The sequence below is a fragment of the Plectropomus leopardus genome, chromosome 3, assembly GCF_026936395.1.
Source record: "Plectropomus leopardus strain MGB_pleo_1.0 chromosome 3, ASM2693639v1, whole genome shotgun sequence".
In the NCBI taxonomy this organism is placed as follows: Eukaryota; Metazoa; Chordata; class Actinopteri; order Perciformes; family Serranidae; genus Plectropomus; species Plectropomus leopardus.
This window is the reverse complement of record NC_142178.1, coordinates 35,515,059-35,535,493: the sequence shown is the minus strand read 5'-3', so window position 1 is coordinate 35,535,493 and position 20,435 is coordinate 35,515,059. Positions and strand designations below refer to the sequence as shown.

Below are 20,435 nucleotides of genomic sequence, written 5' to 3'. Positions count from 1 at the left end.
TCAAGAAAACAGGACCAAGTGGACCTGAAATACAATTTATTGCCCTAAGTAAATGCATCACCAGAGATAGACATCTCAAAGATGAACAATTATTTGCAACTCTGTCGAATTTTATCAGCCCATTAAACATCCTTTATCCGTTTTTATCACTGCCATCATAATGCTTTAGACACTTTAGACAGGGTAAACTGCACCTGCCAGTAGGCCAGAAAAGCATCTCCAATGTTGTGAAATGGTAGTAGTTATGTTAGGAAAAGATCATTGGGTTACAAATATGTGTTTTTTATGTGACTTTAGTTATTTACTTAAGTTAACTTAACTTTACGTGTGTGACATATATTAAGTAGCATACATAAGTGAACTTATGTATGTCAGACATTTGCTTTGGGTTTCACAAGGGACATGAACAGATGTCTCCAGGGAAAGTCCTGTGTTTGTTTGACTAACTTTCATCCTGTGCATGTGGACTCCAGCTATTGCTGCAGACTTCTTTAGAAAAAACAAACGTAAATGTACTGTAAAAGGCAACCTATACTACAGATGACAACTGAAAAAAAGTAATTTAATGGGCTGATAATATTAGACTATTGACCACTGACTATTTGTATGGTTAGATACAATCAGGGGTGTATGAGTAGATATGATTTTTGCATTTTGAGCGAACTAATCCGTGAAAGACAAGTGCTCTTCTGAAAGGTACAGACGTTCATTTAAGGTATGACAGCAGTCTGTCTGAACACAGTTTAATCTGACAGAAACTCTCTATTCATAGCACAGATGCATAACTGATTGCACAGATGTAGGATTCCTGATACGTGATACAACTTGTGTTTTAACACAAAGTCCCTGAAAGGAGTGATCCAAGAAGAAAAGCAGCACGGCACAGAAGTAGGAAAAAAAGATTTACTTTGTACAAAGTGCAAAGGGAGAAATTCAACATTCCTTCCTAATTGTGTGCTGTGCTACCTGTCTCTTTTTTATTGTTCCTTTTTTATTTTAATATTTTTTGGGCAGTCCTCATTTTAGAAGCACAGTACAACCCTTTCTAGGCTGAAAGGGATTTTTTAATGAGCACCATACTTGTAATGTCCTCTGGTAAGTTCTTTCTCTTGGCATAAAGCAGTGTCCATGGCAAGAAGACAAATAATCCGAGCCAGGGATTTTGCCTCTCATTATTTCCTTTGTCCCGTTTTTACTGGATGCTAGGTGCCACCAGGTATCCATTGAAGGTGATGTAAACATCCACATCATCACTGTAAACGGCATTCTCCCTCTCCCTCTTGTAGAGTCGGACCCAGACCTCATCGTTGAGAGCAAGGTCCATCATGACACTCTGGCTCTGCATGATGGACCTCTCACTGGGCTGAGCGTACAGGATCACCTGCTCTTTGTCGTTATGCATCAGGTGGAGGTAGGTCTCCTTAAAGTTCCAGGTGTGGATGTTAACGTTGAAGAAGTAGATCCCCGGCACATAGCAGTAGAACTTGCCCTTGAACATGTTAAAGTGCCCGTGGAGGTTGACGAACACTGTGTCAAACACCAGTGCCTGGTAGTAGTCCACGCTGTGCAGGGACTTGCGGCGTCCTACTGAGAAGGAGGAGTGGGGGATCTTGCAGGCGTCTCCTGGGGCACCTGCCTGGCCTTTGGAGCCTTTAGGGCCCATGGGTCCTCGATTGCCAGGAGGTCCCTCTAAACCGGGCTTGCCTGGTGTACCCTTGTCGCCTCTATCTCCTTTATCACCTGGTGGACAAGAGGAAACACAGGTAAGTGGCGCAGAAACAAACATCAAGGGCATAGTCTTTCTTTTTATTTAACCTATGTCATGAAAAGTAATAGGCTTGACTGGTTATCGAGGTACTAAGGTATACCAGGGTATTTAGAAATCCAAAAAGTATGTTTTTCAATACAGTCATGAATACAGGCACTCCTCTTTCTGTTAAATTTAATGTAAGTAGTGCACAGCATGCACCAGCAGAGCTTAGTCTCCAGTCTCTATTAGTGGAACAGGCACCTGAGCTGAGAGACACATTGACACCTAGTGGTTAAGGGAGAAGTTACAGGACTGTAAACAGTTGGCGGCCAGCAGGCAGAGAAGGGCCGTGGGGAATAATGGCATGTTTTCTTACATCTATCTTGATGAATTAAGGATTTATTTCAACCAAACAAGAGCCAAACATGCAGCACCCAGTGCAGAGTAGACGTTAAGTGCTTCGTCACACTCCTGGCTTTGGTAGTATAAATATTTGGCACCCTTTGCAAAGAAAAAATATGCTGGACTCAGGAAAAATCACTGTGGTGAACATTGCTCCTTACAGAGCAGGCTACTAGTTACTTGACAGATAAAGATTATTTATCTAATAAGATAATAAAACACACTGTTAAAAGCATTTTACTTTTGATATTTCAAATACATTTACATCTGGTGATATTTACATATTCACTTAAGTAGGAATTCAAATGCAGGACTTTTACTTGTAATTTAGTATTTTTAATGTTAATGTATTGCTACTTTGAGTACTTCTTCCACAACGGTTTATCTTGAATGTAAATCAGACCAATTTAATGTTTTAACATTAACTTTCTTTTTCTCAGAGGAAGAATTAGAACACTAATATCTTTTTTTTTTAAATTAAATTATTAATTTAGCTGAGAGGGAAATTAGTCCTCATTGTGGCCATTCACAATCATGGCTGGTCCAGACTACATAATTTTATCTCAAATTGTCTATATAGCAGCTCTTACTGAGTAAACAACAGGTCTAGGCTCTTGTTACAAAGCAGATTGTTTATTTTAACATGCACACAATGCCATCAAGAGTTTTTTCTTTGTTTTTAATAATGGTTACCAATTCCAGTAATTGAAGCAAATTGCAGCAAAGCTTTCAACTCTAATGTTCCACATCTTACTTAAAAACCTGAAAGAATTTTGTTGAACCAGTAGTTATCTTAATTTTATGCTCCTCATGGACTGAGACAAAATGTTCTGACAGAAATGTGTAAGGAGGATCTGTCTGGAAAACGTGCTCAGGTGCCAAGAGTTTTAAAATGCTGAGTCAAAATCTATTTTTGTATAATCCACGACCTTTACTGGCTTCTACTGAGGACCAGCAGGGACTACAATAACATTAGTCTAATCTGTTTAGCTTTTCTGCTAGATGATCCTGTAATGCCAAAGGGGATCAAACAATAAAGTAAGAGGTTAAAGGTTAAAATCTCTGTTCCAGGCTGGGGAAGGTATAAATGTAACTTCTAATAAGAAGCTTCCCTTCTACAAATACTTTCTCCTTACACAAGACAATTAAAGTTTGGTTTAAATGAAAGGGTATTAACTCTAAAGGACAAACCCATGAATAAGATATACTCCACGATCAACTGATCGAAACACTGTTGCCGAGCAAAAAAACAAATTTGTTGTGAGTGTTTCTGAAATTTACTTCCAAGGCTAGATGAATCATATTAAACCCCACTGGATTTCCTGAAATAATTTACTGTCACACACCTGAAAACTAAACTCTTTCTTAAAATGTATTTTTAATGTATGTATTTTTTAATGTATGTATTTTTTAGCCCATGTAAAGTTGACATTTAGGAGATTATTGATTATCAAACAGGAGTGATATAGACAAGAGCTTTTGGTGTCCAAGCACTGACTGATCAGATTATACATACAAGGTACAAGGTAAGTTTATTGTTATTTTTCTTAAACGTAGTTTAAGAAGAAATGAAATTTAAAGGTGATCCTAAACCCTGCTACATCTTTTGACGTTAAAGGAGGAGTTAAGGAGTGTCACAGCCTGGGGAAAGAAGCTGCTCTGTAGTCTGGTGGTTCTGCAGCGGATACTTCTGTATTTTACATACAGTGCCTTCAGAAAGTATTCAAACTGCTAAACTCTTTTTACATTTTGTTATATTGCAGCCTTATGTTAAAATTGTTTGAATTAATTTTCCTTTTTATCTACTCACTTGGCCTGCAATAACATAGCAAAAACAGGATTTAGAGATTTTTGCAAATTGATTAAAGATAAAAACCTAAAATAACACATTGAAATAATTCAGACTCTTTGCTGCAACACTTCAGATTGACCTCAGGTGCCTCCCATTGCTCTTGATTCACCCTGAGCTGTTTCTTTACCTTGACTGGGTCCACCTGTGGCAAATTCAGTTGATTGGACATGGTTTGCAAGGCACACACCAGTCTATATAAGGGTGTCACAGCTGACAATGCACATTAGAGCAAGAAACATGAGGTGGAAGAAGCTGCTTGCAGAGATTAAAGACACAATGTTGAGGCACAGATCTTAAAAAGGCAAAGAAATACTAGTTTATTAAAGGCCAAGAGAAAATTGCTTAAATGGAAGAAGCTTGGAACACATGAGCGCTAACACCCCAGTCTGAGCATGCCAACCCAAAATCTCTGTGTTCAATTGGGCTGAGATCTGGTGAATGTGACAGCCAGAACACAAGACAAATCTTTTTCAAACCAACCATTTAACCATTCAATAAGCCCCTGAAGCACCCGAATTTAAGTTTTTCCACATATTACCTTACTTAATTTTACTCCAAAACATGTCATGCATATACTACACTTCACAAGTGACAATGTTTAACTTTAGTTGGCAGTGTTTGCCCTTAGTAACTCTGTTTTTGTCCCATTTTGCTGCCACAACAACCCAACTCTGTTTGTCTGGATTTTGAAATTCTATGCAACTTGACAGCAAGCTCTGAAAATGATAAATAGGCTCATGTATGTCTTCCTGTCACCACTCCTGACTGAAATGTTGCTGCTTAAGTCAACATTTGATGTGTTTGCTATTGTTCAAAGTACACAAAAACCTCTTTGCCACGAAAGTGATGAGTGACACTGCTTATTGGACTTCGTCAGCTCTGCCACCATATCAGTATGAAGCAGCTGTAATAAAAAAAAAGGCCCGTAAGCTATGCAAACATTCCTTCAGTGATAAACAGGAGTGAATAAACTGAGAAACGAAAAGCCCTAATATATAGTTGGAAGAAAAGTCAGCGACAGGGATTTTAACTGGGCAAAATTTAACACTCCATGATGGCTGTCAAATTTCAAAATATTTCAAAATATGAATCTGTTTAAGTCTTTGAGAGAAATCTTGCCATGAAAGTATGGATGCAGTTACAAGTTAAACACCTCTGGGATTTGTAAACCACACAGGAAGGAGCCATAGCACTGCCCTCGCTTCCTGGAGACCTGAGGTAAACACCAGTGGTCCTCAGATGCAAAATTATCTGTCCAGCTGTGACCAGTGTCCACACAGAGGGCCATGAAGAGAGTAACAGCAGTTTCTACCAGCAGCAGCTTAGCAGCACCTCTACACTACAGGGCCATATATTAGTCCTTAGTCCTAAAATCAAATAACAACCTCATGTTCACCACGAGTCAAACCTTTTTTTTCCACTACAAAACTACAGTATAACTATAGTCTATATCATGATATAATTTGAAGTTTGAGTAGACAGAATAACAATCAGAATTTATAGAATGAAAGTTTCAATACACAGAATGAACCTTACATAAGTATATAAAATGAAAGTTTGAATAAATGGAACAGGTCTTAAATATATGGACTGCATGTTTGAATAAATGGAATGGACCTGAAATATATTTATAAATAGAATGAAAGTTTAAATAAATTAAAGTAAGCCAGGATATAGATATAAAAATGAAAGTTGAAATATATAGAATGAAAGTATGAATATATGAAATGAACCTTAAATATATAAATGTAACTTTGAATAAATGGAGTGGATTTTTAAGGTCTGAATGTTTGAATTAATGTAATGGACCTTGAATTTATAGGTTAAAAATGTGAATATATGGAAGGAAACTTGAACAGAATTGGAATACATAGAATTGGAGTTTGAATATACAGCATGAAAGTCTGAGCATATGGAATGAGAGTCAGAATATTCAGAATGAAACTTGAATAAAGAATGAAATTTGGAATATATGGAGTAAAAGCCTGAGAATATTGAATAAAATCATCCAGGATATGTGTATTTTCGATATGACTATGTTTGAGCAAGAACTGTACCTGTAAAATTTAGTATCAGCAAACCTAAGTAATGAAGAGATACTTTACACCCTGGTGAATGAATGCACAGGACAGATATCTTAAGATTCTATATATTATGAGAACAGGAGGTCCAGACTGCAAAGGCAAAATCTCAGACAAAATTTGGAGTATCTAAATGTATCACAACTGTACTTGAAACAAACATCTGAACCATCTGAATATTTACACGCTGCAAATAGAAATCAATCCTGAGGATGTAGATGTGATGTCAACTATGTGGGTGCAGAATAGCCTTTGTCCGTGACTGTGGGTTCTGGTTTCTTTTGAGAAATTTGGCTGACTGCTGTCTAAAATTGAAATTGGCTCACTGTCTGATTGTGGGTCACAGTGTTTAAATGCAATCACCACAGCTTTGTGGGACCAAATGCAAACAGGCTTTATTGTTTTCCAGAGTGCAGTCAGTGAGTCAGAGCATCACAGAGAGGAAAAAGGAGTTTGTGTGTATTATTTGTGATTATTCCAAAAACACAACTAGATTTGCATAAAGGTTAGTGTGTTGCTTTATGCACGAGTGTGTGACTACACGTGTTCCTGTGTATTTGTATGTTTGTCTTTCCTGCCACATATGCAAGTTCAGTGCCAGGTGAAAGTGTCTGCTGAGACCTCCCTTATTGCACAGCTGCAGGAAAGTAACGCTGTATACTGTTTCACTGCCTCACTTATAGAGAAGAGCAACAATCAAAAGCCCTTTTTTGCATTTTCCATCAACGTTATCAAACCTTGACCTTGAATTTTTTAAAACGGACCGCAAGAGCTCCGTTTTTCCCCTATGATCCCTCCCTGGCTTCCCACCAATGAAACATTTTGACCTGAATGTGGCCTGTGTGGTCCAGTGGAAAGTGCTGCTTTAGCCACAAATAAATTCTGTGGCGCAAACTGTGTCCAACACATCAAATATTTACTTTGATTTGATCTGTGGAAAAGTTTTGGGTTGTTCTGCAGTATAAACGGACCTTCACTGCTTAAAACTATGTCTATTGCAGCCAAATGATATGGGAAAAAAAAAAAACGATTACGATTTTTTAGACCAATATGGCAAATACTGTTTTTTTAAAGTTCCTTACCATCCTCCATCCTCATCATTATCAGTATAATTATATAAATGTTATTGAAAAATAAATATGAATCTTTACTTATCTCATGTCAGTTTTGAAACAAATAAAACTTTGAATAAATGTACTGTATTTCTTTATTTTTTGTATTTTTCAAAATTTGTATCATTCATTATTGTGTATTATTATGATGAGAACCCTCAATAATCACCTCTTGTACAGTAAAACAACTGGTTTGCATATTAATAACACTATTATGCCTGATCTTTTGTATGTTGTGTGTCTTGCTTTGTCCCGCGTCCATCTACCCCCATGTATGCACAGCCTGTCACTACCTTGTTTTAAGTGTACCCTGACTATGGCTCAACCACATTAAAACATGACTAAAAGCATCTTTGTAAACATGTAGCCATTCAGGTTGCAATATTGAAAATTCTGTAGCAATTTGAATTTGGTAAATTGTTCATCCCCAGTGTCTATGCATTATTTTTCCATGCATGTGAGACGAAAGAAAAGAAAAAATTGCGCGGTTCAACAGTTGGACTGGTTCGGGGGTTGATGGCAGGTCAGAACAGTCTTGGCATGTTCAGTTATCAAAGGACGAGCAGCTAAAGTGTGATGACACATAGTTTGGATCACTCTGGTTGAGTTGGCTGCTAAGGCTCTGATATTAGATACACATGTTCTTGCAAATCCCTCTCCAGCTGTGATTTCGCAGTTCTTGGATATCAAAAATTTCTTGTATTTTTAATCCCTTTTCTGTTGTCACAGTTTTCTATCTCTCTGTGTTTCCCCTGGGCTAACACACTTGTGCATACAAATAAGGGCAAACAAATGCATAAACATCATTATTATCTCAAGCTGTCACCAATTCTACAGTGACAAAGCTCGCTGTGAGTGCATGGGATTGAGTCAATCATGTGCAACAAGTAGAGGTCATATCAGGTCCCCATGGTTCCTATCTTCAGACCTGACCAGAGGGCTTGAGTCAGGCCAGGAAGTTGTAATCCATCTTATGTTTTGGTAGTGTTTTTATGTGGTTTGTAGACTGAAAAAGGTAACCCTTCAATCATACCAAATTCATTGAAATGTTGCACTTCTAATTTTTATCCATGTCTGTGCAAAATTTCTTCAAGCAGCACAGTTTCAAGGTGGGCATCCAAGATTAGTGCCACCGATTCCAAGTGAACTTTTGCGCCAAATTTGAAGAAATTCTCAAAAGGCGTTTGTGAAATATTGCATTCACAAGAATGAGACAGACGAGGTCACAGTTACCTTGATCTTTACAGTTAACCATGACCACCAAAATCAGTTCATCGTTGAGTAAAAGTGAAAGTTTGTGCCAAATGTAAACAAATTCGCTGAAGGCGTTCTTGAAATATTATGTTCATAACAGTGGAACATACAGATGGACAGCTCAAAAAAATGCCTATTACCAGCATGGAGGTATAATGAAACTTTTAGAGCTTTAAATCCACAGTGCACACACTTTTCTCTTTTGTGGATACACACGTTTTTACTTTGTCAACTAAAATGTCATTCTTCAGTTTAACAGTTTACATAAACTTATTGGTTGATATACATTTTCTATGACAAAGAGGTCCAATATTAAGTGATTCCAGGTTGTGAAATGTGTGTGTTTAATTTTCTTTTCAAATCTCATTTTGGTATGTCACTTCCACTTAACAATCAATGCATGGGTATATTTCTGCAGCACTGTTCCATTATAACATACATGATTACTCTTCTGATTAAATAGTTGCCTTTCCAGACAAACAGCCATCTGGATGAGCAGAATCTCTGATCTGATTTAGTAAATGGAGCTTGAAGCAAAGTGAGAGATAGTAACACAGATATTTGATGAGTGATGGTTTTGGGTGAATGAATATGCAACCACATTTGCTAAAAAGATTGGTACCTAAAAGACATAGAAATGAGCAAAGGTTGACTAACCATTACATCCTACAAGAATCAGAAGACAATCTGGAAACAGAAAGTTGGGGAACTGCCAAACAGACAGGAAGTACAAGTCAACTCTGCTGTACTTGGTAGCAAACAGAAGTTAATCCAGGCTCTGTTACCTTTGAGGATAGTCATGTTGATTACAGTGCGGACCTCAGGCATCTGATATTGGGCTGTAGCTGCTGGCTGCTCCAGTTGGTCACAGCATCTCCTGCAGAGTCTGGAGGGAGGTCTGGAGGGAGACGGGACGCAGCAAACCAACGGGAGGAGCAAAAGCAGCCTCAAACACACCGCCAACATGGCTAACACAAACTGGGAGTAAAATGAAACAGAAAGAAAGAAGAGTGGAGAGGTTATATGTAGGTGGAGTTGAATGTCTATTTGCCTGTATGTCCCTGAGAAGTAATATTAAAGACAGGGAATTGTGGATCTATGTGACTCTCAAACCCATTGCATTGTACACTGTTCTTTATGATGAGACCCTTCTTTAGTCTGTGCACTTAGGGAACTTTTGCAAAGTCCAACAAGCTAAAACTCAGGCTAAAGAAGGGCCATTCATTGGTGCATGAAACCGAAAAAGCTTTATTTCCACAGTATTAAATTACCCAGACCATAGTACAAGCGCACAAGAGACTCTCAGTGGCCAAGTGGCTAACTTCCGGTTCAGTGCTCCGTTAACTTGAATGTGGACGAAATAATTAAATTTTACAGCTCTTCTAGACTTGTGAAATGTTAACAGACTGAATGAATCAAATCCTGATAGTGAAACAAGCCATTTTGCAGGGTTGTGATGCTAAAAAAAATCATCCATTGATTTACAGACGTCATTTTCGCAATGTAGGTTTATGGGAAAAAGTCGTCTGGGGCCCATGGCATCATGTGACAAACCCAGAAGTTGTAATTCCACATTTGGCCACTCGTGTCAATTTGGCTTCATAGCCCAGCGCTGTTCCTGAGGACTTGGTAGAACCGTAAAAGAGTAAAAGGTACAGCTGAAGTCATGGATATGTCCCTGTATATACAATTTTAAGCATGCTGTCAAGCTCTTTATCTGCAGTTTAAAGGCGTCTTGGAAATGTAGGAAACAACTAATCAGACAAGACAATGTAAGTGAAGCTGATTTATCAAAATAGTAAACCACAAGTCAGAGTTAAATAACTCCTGGCATACACTGAACACCACAGATTGATGACACTCATGATACATCTGAGGGAGTATTTTCCCTTTAACTTCCAAGCACATGAAAAGCAGTGGGATGAAAGTCAAAGCCACAGATGACAACTTGTCTTGTGACCCGAGAGTTTTCATGTGGGATCCAGAGGGCTTGGATTAATAAATATAACCCCAGGAGAAAAGCTATAGATTTGCAGAGGGGAAAAAATGAAGGGAGTTACGTGGCCTCCAGTACATACACACGTGCACACCTGGACTCGATTGGGTGCGAAAACATCGGCAGTGTTTTGATTTTCACTGCATAAGCTCACAGCAAGAAGCTTTCACATACATTTCCAAGGACCATATGTACTGCTGAATCTCATACAAAGTTCTTTCTACTTGTTCTCTCGGATACACGTCTGCACCACAAACCAAAAAAAAAAGAAATGTTTAAATTTGACAAAATATAGTAGATTGCCTTATTTGATTTCCCTGAAAGCTTTAAAGTTGTATTTAATAATAATGAGACTTTGTTGGGCGAAATCTATGCTTACAAAGACACTTATAGTAGATCTGTGTGTAAAATAACATAACACAAAACACATGGCACTCAGTTGATGCTTTTACCAAAAATGCCTCATGGTAAACTAAATGCATATGTTTCTAGGACGGATAATCCTCAGAGGGCTATAGCCTCCAAACCTGCTGTTTCAAGAGGGACCATATGATGTGGCATAAAACTAACTGTCTGAAAACATTTTAGTATTTCTTTAACCCTTTGAAACCTGGAGTGACATCCGTTTTCTTGTGCTGGTTCTAGACACCTTTAACAAGTATTTGACAACAAAGCTTTATTGATTCATTTTTTTTGGTCACACAGGGCAGAAGAACTTAACAAAGATCACTTATTACTGTATTATAAAATTTTTATGAATGACATATTAGCAAACAGTTGCAAATTTATGTTTATCTTGATGTCAAATTTCTGGTCACCTGCCATATAAATCCAATAATCTTTCCTTTTATCTCTGTTTTGGTTTTCCACCAAAATATCTCCAAATGCTCGACTATGTTCACTAGTCTCTAATGTTGTCTGTCTGTTTGGTGGTGGGTGGGTATATGTTTATTTGCTGAAACAGCTGCAGTGCTGTGGGAAACAGTTGATGAGAGCAGAATTTGAAAACCATGCAACCAAAACAAGAAGCCAGAAAAACACTGTCTTTCTGTTCTGTGTTCTCCAGCTTTTACCATCTTTCCTTTCTTTTGTCTTTTCAGTCTACAGTAAACCCCAGTTTTCCACTTTCTCTTTTCCTTCCACTTGTTTGTCTCTATGTAATTCCTGCCATACATCCTTACATTTAGCCTCTGAAATCTACACGTATAACACAAATCCTCAGCAAAGCAAGACCAAGAAGAGAAACGCAAACAAAAGGCGGATATGAGGGAGAAAAAATAAACATTGGAGAGGAAGATGAGTGAGATAACAGAGAGATTCCTGAGGGCTTTTACAGTGATGGATGAATCTTAACTGGATTTGTGATGATGGATGAAGCATGACTGTGAGAAAATGAAACGACTGGAGCTCTGCCTACCACGATATTTTTATCCAACAGCTGATAGTAAAATATAACCATAACAGTAATTATCTGAATCTGCCTAACTGTCACAGCCAGCCAGATGTCAGAGATTACATTTCTCCTCACTTACATAATATATTTGAAATATTAGTTCAGATTCATCATTTTAATGTACTTGACCCACATGTCCCTGATTATTTACAATGACCACAAAAACAAAAACGATCAAAACAACACAAACTAAAGTAAAGCATTTGTGACATAAAGGGGAAAACATCAGAACAGCTCAGAAAACCTCACTTTAGGGCAAAAATTATGCTGTGTATAAAATATAACTGATTACTTGCATTTTTTTTGCTTTTTATTAGGATAACTGTCAACTGTAGATTCACTGTAGTGACGCTAAAAAATTAGGATTGCAACAATCACATATGCCACCTGTACCTGTTTTCACCAGTGAGTTGTTTATTTTTTTTTAATTTTAGTGAGTTTTTATTTATGTAATAAAACCCTACATGACTCAAATGAAGCATATACTGTACAGTATCCTCATGCCAGGGAAACACACTACATCAATAGCTGGGTTTCCATTAACCCTCAAATTGTGCAAAATTGAAATTGTGAAAATAAAATATGCCTAAAGGAAACATGCCAATTTAGAAAAAACTCCCATTTATCACAAAAAGTTTTTTCACTCTTGCAAGAAGTGGTATTTCAGGTTATTACACTTTTTTTGCAAAACTGCAATGGAAAAATTTTTTGCTTCTAAAGGTCACATGATGCTATGGCTATGCGTTTGTCAGCAGGAACTGCATCGCATAACTTTTCAAAAGTTGAGCGGATCATCTCAATGTTTTGAAGACACACTTTTTCTGTGAAATCATGAACTATCAACCCCCAGAAATCCCTCATATGTGGCTGCTCCCATGTATAAGGGGTTTGCCTTTCCACTATTGCTCACCTAACATGCCTATGTCGCCTTCGACTGTCAATAATGGCGGCTAGTGCCAGGGCTGCAACAGAAATAAACCTGCTGATGTTTTGAACATCCATCGCCATGCTTCTTGAAATGTTATCATGAAAGGAGAAGTCGCATAACATCACTTAATGGAAACGCAGTCATCTCACAATTGTGTTTTATCGACATTTTGAAAATACTGCCTAAATTTTGCACAAATCTGTAATTGAAACCTGCCTAATGATTTATTTTTAATCAGTTTGTGACACATTAAGGTATTGGCAAGTGTGTTTATTTTCAACAGACTTTTAGAAAGACTACTTTTGTATGGGAAAAGAAGCTTTTATCTATTGACTGTGATAAGAATACAATGTAACAACAAACATTTAAATCATTTCAGCCATCCTTGAAATTGATTATATCCCTAATTCCAGACTGAACAGATTTCACAGTGTGTGTTTGGTAACCTGATATTCCCTGATACCTGACAGGAGGTGAGCTGAAGCCAAACTTAATATATCATGACCTCATGTTACCTCATCAGCCCTCCTCCACTCCTCACCAAAAAACCCCATCAGGACCCCCCAACCAAAGCTGTGCGCACAATTTGCGCCATGATCATGATGATAACACGCTTGTTATAAAACACTCACAGCCTCATAATAATCCAATCACATCACACATGCAACAGTCATAATGAAACCATTTAAGCAGCCACGTCTACAACGCCGTATCAGTTTGGCATGCAACTGCAGTCCGGATAAACCACACAAACACACACACACACACACACACACACACACACACTGAAGTTACAGGACATGACACACTTACACACAAATACAGTCAGAAACGTGTCAGTAAACCGGCGCGTGCAACCGTGCGCGCGCGTTCAACCGTGCACGGCGATGTAAGGGGTAACTTTACAAAAAGAAAAAAATCTGCTGCTGAGTTGGCAACTAGTGAATAACTTCTAGAATCCTGCACGTCTCTGCACGCACGCAAACGAGCCGCCGGCTGTTTCTTCTTTTTTAATTTTTTTAAGCTCCTGGGGATTATTTTGCAGAGTCGCAAGACGGATTGTCATGAAGTCGTTGTCACATCGTGTCAGTGTCTGGTCGCTTTTCTTACCTGGTGGAGTTTCACCAAAGCTGAGGAGAGAAAAAAAGAAAACTGCTGCTGGTGTGAGACTGAGAGGAGGAACTACTGAGGAGCAATCTCTCTCTCTCTCTCTCTCTCTCTCTCTCTCTCTCCCAAACACACACTCTCCCCTCCTCTCTCTCTCTCTCTCTTTCTACATACATACACACACACACACACACCTTTACTCCCTCCCTAATCAAAGAACATCAACACTGCAACACTGCTTTTCTACCACTCTTGCATCCCCCCTCTCCTCTCCTCTCCTCTTGCCTTTTCCTCCTGTGATCATCTCCTGTACTCCACCCTCCCAAAACAGCCATCACTCTTACTTAAGAGACTGCTGCACCTCCATCCAGAAGTTTTATTACACAGAGCATGAGGAAGCTGTCACCACCCAAACAGAAATTCAGGTCAACTCTCCCTTCCCCTCTCTCTCCTCTGTCCACATTTTCAGTGTCCGTGACTCAGATACTGGACTGTTAACAACCGCCTTTTCCTTTTTTTTAAAATTTGACCCAAGCTTTCCAATTCTGCATGCCAAAAATAAGTACATTACATGACCTCTCCTAAACTCCTGCTTTACTTCTTAATTCATGCTGGAGAAGCTTCTTTTATATCGCTGTCATTTATATAAAGCTGTCATCCCTGTCAGCGCTCTCATCTGATTCTCTCGGTGTAAAAGACCCTGTCAAGATAATCTGGCTAAGAAGATCAAGAAATAGAGAAGAAAAATGAATTTGAAGAGTAATACAGATAAAGTTAAACAGATACAGATCATAAAACTGTGTTTGTTCCTCCCACGCAGAATGTAGTTTTTTTATGAATTAAAGTTAATGTTTTACTCACTGTACTTTACATCCCATCTGTAGATTCTGGCAGCTTCAGAGAACGATCCACTCCGAAACACATGGTGTTCTTTTCCAGATGTGCCGGCAATGAATCCAGCAGACGTCGTTGGATCTAATAGCTGGGAGTCCTGGTTGCCCAGAGGCCCAGTTTGCCATAAGACAATATACGAAATATAAAAAAGCACTGCTTATACACCAAAACCAAACATACTTCCCTGCTAAAAAAAAACCAGTTTGACCAGTTTAAGGTGTATTTTGGCATCATTTTTGATGGTTTAGCTGGTCATACCAGCATGTGATGGACACTCTAGCTGATACGTTGAAGTTCCTGTAAAAACGAAACTAAATGATCAAGTAGTAACAATATGAAAAGCAAAGGGCATAAATCAGTTAAGTCTACTGTCATGGGATGCGCTTAAAGATATTTTTTATATGATGAAAACAATGAACTGGCAAATGACCATCAAAGACCCCTTTAGCATGACGAGCTTGACAGGCTGGTCACACCAGCATGTCCAACTGGTGTCCCACGCAGCTAAACCAAAGACCAGCAAAAATGAGGTCAGGACCATCTTCAACCAGCTAACACCAACTAAAACCATCTACCAGCATAAGCTGTTTTTTGGCTGTTTTTTTTCCTTGCAGGGATGTTATGTTATTTTACATTTCTGACAGTATATCTCCCTATCTCCCTACCTGACCTGAGTCTCAAGTAGTGCTGCAGCAATCAATGAACCCAAATTTAAAAGCTTAAAAAACAAACAAAAAAACAATGTAACTTGGGGCAAAAATTGAAAATACAAGTTATAAATCAAACCCTGACCAATTAAAGCCCCTGAGGTGTCAAGAAAAATATGAGTTTGGAACCCAAATCATCAGGTTTGACCAAATGATGTTTGCACTAAGAATCAGAGGCCTTTCTTAGCTCCCTATTATATGGTTTACTCATGCACTGTAATAACAGATATTACTCAAAATAATGTAGTGTCACTGTTAATTTATTGCATAAACAGAGGTTGCCAATAACTCGTGCCTCCTCATCTTTATAGCTTTGTTAGTACATGTTGTCTTAAATATAGAAATACAGGCTCCTACCACACAGAGACTTCAGTCTTCCTCATGTGTTTGCTGTATTTTGTCTCTTCACCTCTGTGGCATCTGGTTGGTTTCTCACCGAGCTGAGCAGGCCGACAGGAAACAGAACAAGCAAAACACAGCCAGGACCCCGAGGGAGGGGAGGAAATTCTGCTGCGTGATGGATAGTCACACAGAGGAGAGGGAGGGCTGTGGAAGTGGGGCAAAGATAGAGCATGGGAAATTTGGGAGAGGGAGCTCCACTAAGATACCATCAACCAAAAACATACTGATGCAAAGGTTAAAAACGCATGTTGCTGTCATTTTTTGACTGGAGTGGAAAAACATGAGAGATGATGGAAGACTTTGGGTAAGAAACCTATGACATCATCCACAAACTTGTTACGTGGATAGACTTGGAGACTGTTTTCAGGTTGCTGACTCTGAACTGATGCATGCATCAGGAACTCACAGAGACAGAGAGCTGGTGAAGTGCAGCCATTAACAAATGGTCTTTATGAGGCAGCTCGGGGTCTGCTTGCCACATAATTAGCTTTTTTGTTTTACCATCACAGACATCCTTCCATATGCGTTTAAACCTATAAAGTGCTAAGTGCTAAGTTGAAGTGAGCTCCAGGGCAAGACCACTACAAAGGAGGGATTTTGTCCCTGTTTGACTTCCCACGAGTATGCTTATTAAATGGAAACCCCCCCCCCATTAGCTGATCTTACATTATTATCAAGAGGTATTTCTGGGTGTTTGGAGTTTTGTTTTTATTTTGATGATTCCCTTAATCTACCTCTAAATCACAGTCTTTGATTTAATACATATCAAAGAGTGATAGATATAAAATGAGATATAGCAAGCAAATGATAATTCTTCGAAGCTGCAAAGCATTAACTGCAAGAAAACTGGACATTCTGACTGTCTCAGTCTTAAATGGTCTCTGGACTTTTGTTGTCATTTCGGTGTAAGATAACACCAGAAGCCACCTTTCACGGCTGTATGATACGCCACTTGGCGGTGTCATATTGAAATGCTGCCAGTAATGATGTAATATCAGGAGCATGGAGGTCCCCATGTGACAGGCACAGGAGGTGGTGGATGGATCCAGTAAACCCTTTTATGTGGGGGTGCGTATTTTGTTTCCTGTCTGAATGTGATGATTTTTTCTACACCCTACCATGTGCCTCTTTGGCCTAATCCTAACCATCTGTGGCAGCATGAGCTTTTTTGATGTCCCACAGTTGGTTGCCATGTGCTTTTGTTGCGTAAACATAACCACATGCAACGTAATCCCACCATGTGCTTTTGTTGCATAAACATAACCACATGCAGCATAATCCCACCATGTGCTTTTGTTGACATCACAGTAGGCATGCTGAAATGTCAACAGCAGAGACAGAGGGATACTAAGAGCACAATATAAAGACACAGAGGTCCTCTGCAAAGTGGCAATATGTGACGATTTGGGATGAAAACATGTTGGATTACCAGCCTTTTCATGAAGAGACTGTCAGAAAAGCACCCATTTATTAACATCTTTCTTCAGTGTTTTTAACGGTTTTAATTACCTGGTCTGTTTGTTATGTAGACGAAGAGACCTCTGTGGATAATTTGGCTCCCGGTAAAAACCTTCTGAACAATGAACACTGGAGGCATTCTAACTGGGAGAACTTTCAGCTGGTTGCAATCTGCAGACCTCACCGCTAGATGCCACTAATTCCCTCTATCTTACACATTGAGAGTAGAGAGACTATTGAAAGTTAAAGAGTCAAATTTGGGTCAAGGGTAAAGATTAAATCAGGATTAGGCTAAGGTCAGGAGGTAAATGTGCTGTGCAGACTACTGATGCTACTGGATGAAAACAGCTGGTTTAAATTAGATACATACACAATGATGAACACACAGATATGTGGTATAAACACACAGGGTATAACATGAATATATCAAGTCCTGTATTACTTTCTATGAGGGTTAGACCTTGGAGAAGACCTTGTAAAGGGACAATGTTAGCCATCAAGTATACTTAATAACACTATACAACTGTCAAATGATTATATCGACTATGTGGCACTGTGTATGTGTTGATGTGATCTATGTGCCTAAGAAGAAATAAAAAAATTAAAACCTTGTTTTAATATTAATCTGCATAATTAAACACAACCATTTGCTCAAACAAAGCAGTAGTTGCAAACTCAGCAAAATTCCATGAGAAAACTGTTATTTATTTAGACACCTTTATTTTGGCAGCATTGCTGAGCACACAAGTTCAAGAGTGCAGTGCTTGATTTGTGCCAAACTGGAGGCAGTTATGCAGAAAGGCATAAAACCTTCACACATATTCACGTAAAGAAAACTTTAATCCATCAAGTGTAGAACAATGAGCAATAAAAAGTGCAAAAACAACAAAAAAAGAAAGCAGTGATAACAAGCATGTCTGTCACAGCTCATCAGATCTGCAGCGTTTATAAATTGGATTTTAAAGTTGTTTGTTCTAGTTTGTGGCCGTCCAGACCTGTGATGTGCAGGGAGTGGCTCATGCTCTCCCCACAGTAGGTGCCCAAAGAGACACCCTGGGTTTTGGCAATTCTCTTTTACAAATACACATTCTCTAATTCGGTGCTGATTCCTTCTCATAGTTACCCACATTCACACTTTATGACTGCGGTCTTCTTTTGTTGGGGCTTTTGTGCCATTTACATGACAGGATATGACAGAAAGAAAGACTAATTCATCTATAGAGCCAATGTGTCCTTACACAACTGTCTGTATGATAGCTACTGACTAACCATCCCATGAATGGCACCGTCACATTATATACTTTAGGCAAAGTTAGGTTTAGGAAAATAACTGAACTGAGAATTCTGACATTACTTAACGTAAAGTTACGTAGGTTAGGAAAGATTAGCTCATATTCATTCCGAACTCGTACTTATACCCGAATACTGACAGTTTGACAGTGCTTTCGGTGTAAGATCGCAACACCAAAAGCCAAATTTTGCGTCTGCATGAAGCACGGCAGAGGGCAAGGGTGCCTATAAGGTAGGCAGGAGGTGCTATGGATGGGTCCGACAGACCCAGGACTTTCATGCAGGAGTCCGCTGTTTGCTGCATGTCTGAATGTAATGGATTTTTTTCCTACACCTTACCAAGTGCCTCCTTACCTTAATTCTTACAGTCTGTACCAGCATGTGCATTTGTTAATATTGGTTGCTATGTTGTGGCCTAAACATAACTTTGCGCAGGATAATCCCACTATGTGCTTGTGTCAAGATCATGGTAGTGGCATCCTTAAATGTAAAGAGCAGACACAGAAGAACACTTGGAGCATAATGTGTAGATGTTGAACTCCACTGAAAAGTGGCAATATGTTACAACTTGGTATGAGAACCTGTTGGCAAGTTATGTAGTCTAGGTTTAGGAAAAGAAACATGGTTGGGCATTTTACATTGCATACTTTATGTAAAGTTACATGGCTTAGCAATGAAGCGAGTAATGTTACCTTTGTCTGCTATAGGAAAAGTTGCATGGTTGGGAATTTTCACTTTAACTTAAGTGACGTTACGTTATGTAGGTTAGGTTAAGGCAAGTAAAGTTACATAAGTGAGGTCTAGGAAAGGAAATTTGGCAACTTTTCTTAAAATAACTAACTTGGTATCACATCGGAGACAAACACTAGTCTCCTGCAGATGAACGTAGGTCCTCTGGGGGAAAGTCCTGTTTTGTTTGACCCATCCACAACCTCAATCTGCTTTGTTACAAGAACTTTTGCTCTTTATTCTACTGCCTTCTTTACTCTTGTGATTTCATTGGCTGCCTTCCCCATTATGTGAGTTATACAGTAATCACTGGCTCGAGATAACTTTGTTTATACAAATTCTTCTGCATTACTTTTTGTTGATATACCTACGACCAGTGCATGAGAACAGCCTGATATTGCAAATTTCATACACAGAGGCAACTCAGCTCAACTCAACAAAATGAAATTTAAAAAAAAAGACAAGATAAGAGAAATAAAAGTGCATAAAAAAACTCCATGGTAAAATCCAATTGGGAAGAATAAAAATCATCTGAAGAATGTGCCTGTGCAAAATTTCATCCTAGTAGTTGTTTAAATATCTAAGAACTGATAGAGATTGAAATCTTTGTTTAATTTTTTAAAGTGAAGAATCATTTCAAGTTTATTCCGGCAGATTCACCTCAGGAATTCAACAGCAATTCAAAAGTTGGAAAACTCTGTGAACTTCAGAGGCTCTGTTGCATTCTCTGACTCTATTGAGGATAATTCAAAACGACAAGAGACACTAAAAGATCAAAAAAGGAGAGCACAGGGTTGGGTGTATTGCTCAAAAAGAGCCTCAGCACTAATTATTGAAGGAGAAGAGGCTGCTATCACTCACTCACTCTTCAGCCCACATTTAGCCAGCGGGCTTGTGAGTTAAACCAGCAATCTTCAAAGCCAGCATTACTATACATTTTCCTTACAGAGGATGCCTGTTTGGCACGAAATGCTTTTCATTTCATCTACAATCATTGTACTTTTGTGCTTTTGGTCTCCA

The 20,435-nt window shown here is 38.7% G+C and overlaps 1 protein-coding gene across 2 annotated transcripts; it reads right to left on the bottom strand.

Annotated features, from left to right (window-relative positions):
• Window positions 1-15,986, bottom strand: c1qtnf6b (C1q and TNF related 6b). 2 transcript variants are annotated; one of them, XM_042485400.2, is made up of 4 exons: window positions 15,894-15,986; window positions 14,797-14,926; window positions 9,237-9,429; window positions 1-1,740 (listed from the first exon to the last, which is right to left on the bottom strand). In XM_042485400.2, the coding sequence occupies exons 3-4, from the start codon at window positions 9,415-9,417 to the stop codon at window positions 1,193-1,195; spliced, it is 729 nt and encodes a 242-aa protein (XP_042341334.1). In that variant the 5' UTR covers window positions 9,418-9,429; window positions 14,797-14,926; window positions 15,894-15,986; the 3' UTR covers window positions 1-1,192. The 2 variants fall into 2 exon arrangements, with proteins under 2 accessions (XP_042341334.1, XP_042341333.1); XM_042485399.2 differs by lacking the exons at window positions 14,797-14,926; window positions 15,894-15,986 and adding an exon at window positions 13,939-14,081.
• Window positions 15,987-20,435: the final 4,449 nt, after the last annotated feature.

Coding starts and splice junctions, on each gene's coding strand:
- c1qtnf6b (XM_042485400.2), bottom strand. CDS start 9,417: ATGTTGGCGGTGTGTTTGAGGCTGCTTTTGCTCCTCCCGTTGGTTTGC. Junction 1,741..9,236: donor CAACATGACTATCCTCAAAG/GTAACAGAGCCT, acceptor CTTGTCCACCAG/GTGATAAAGGAGATAGAGGC.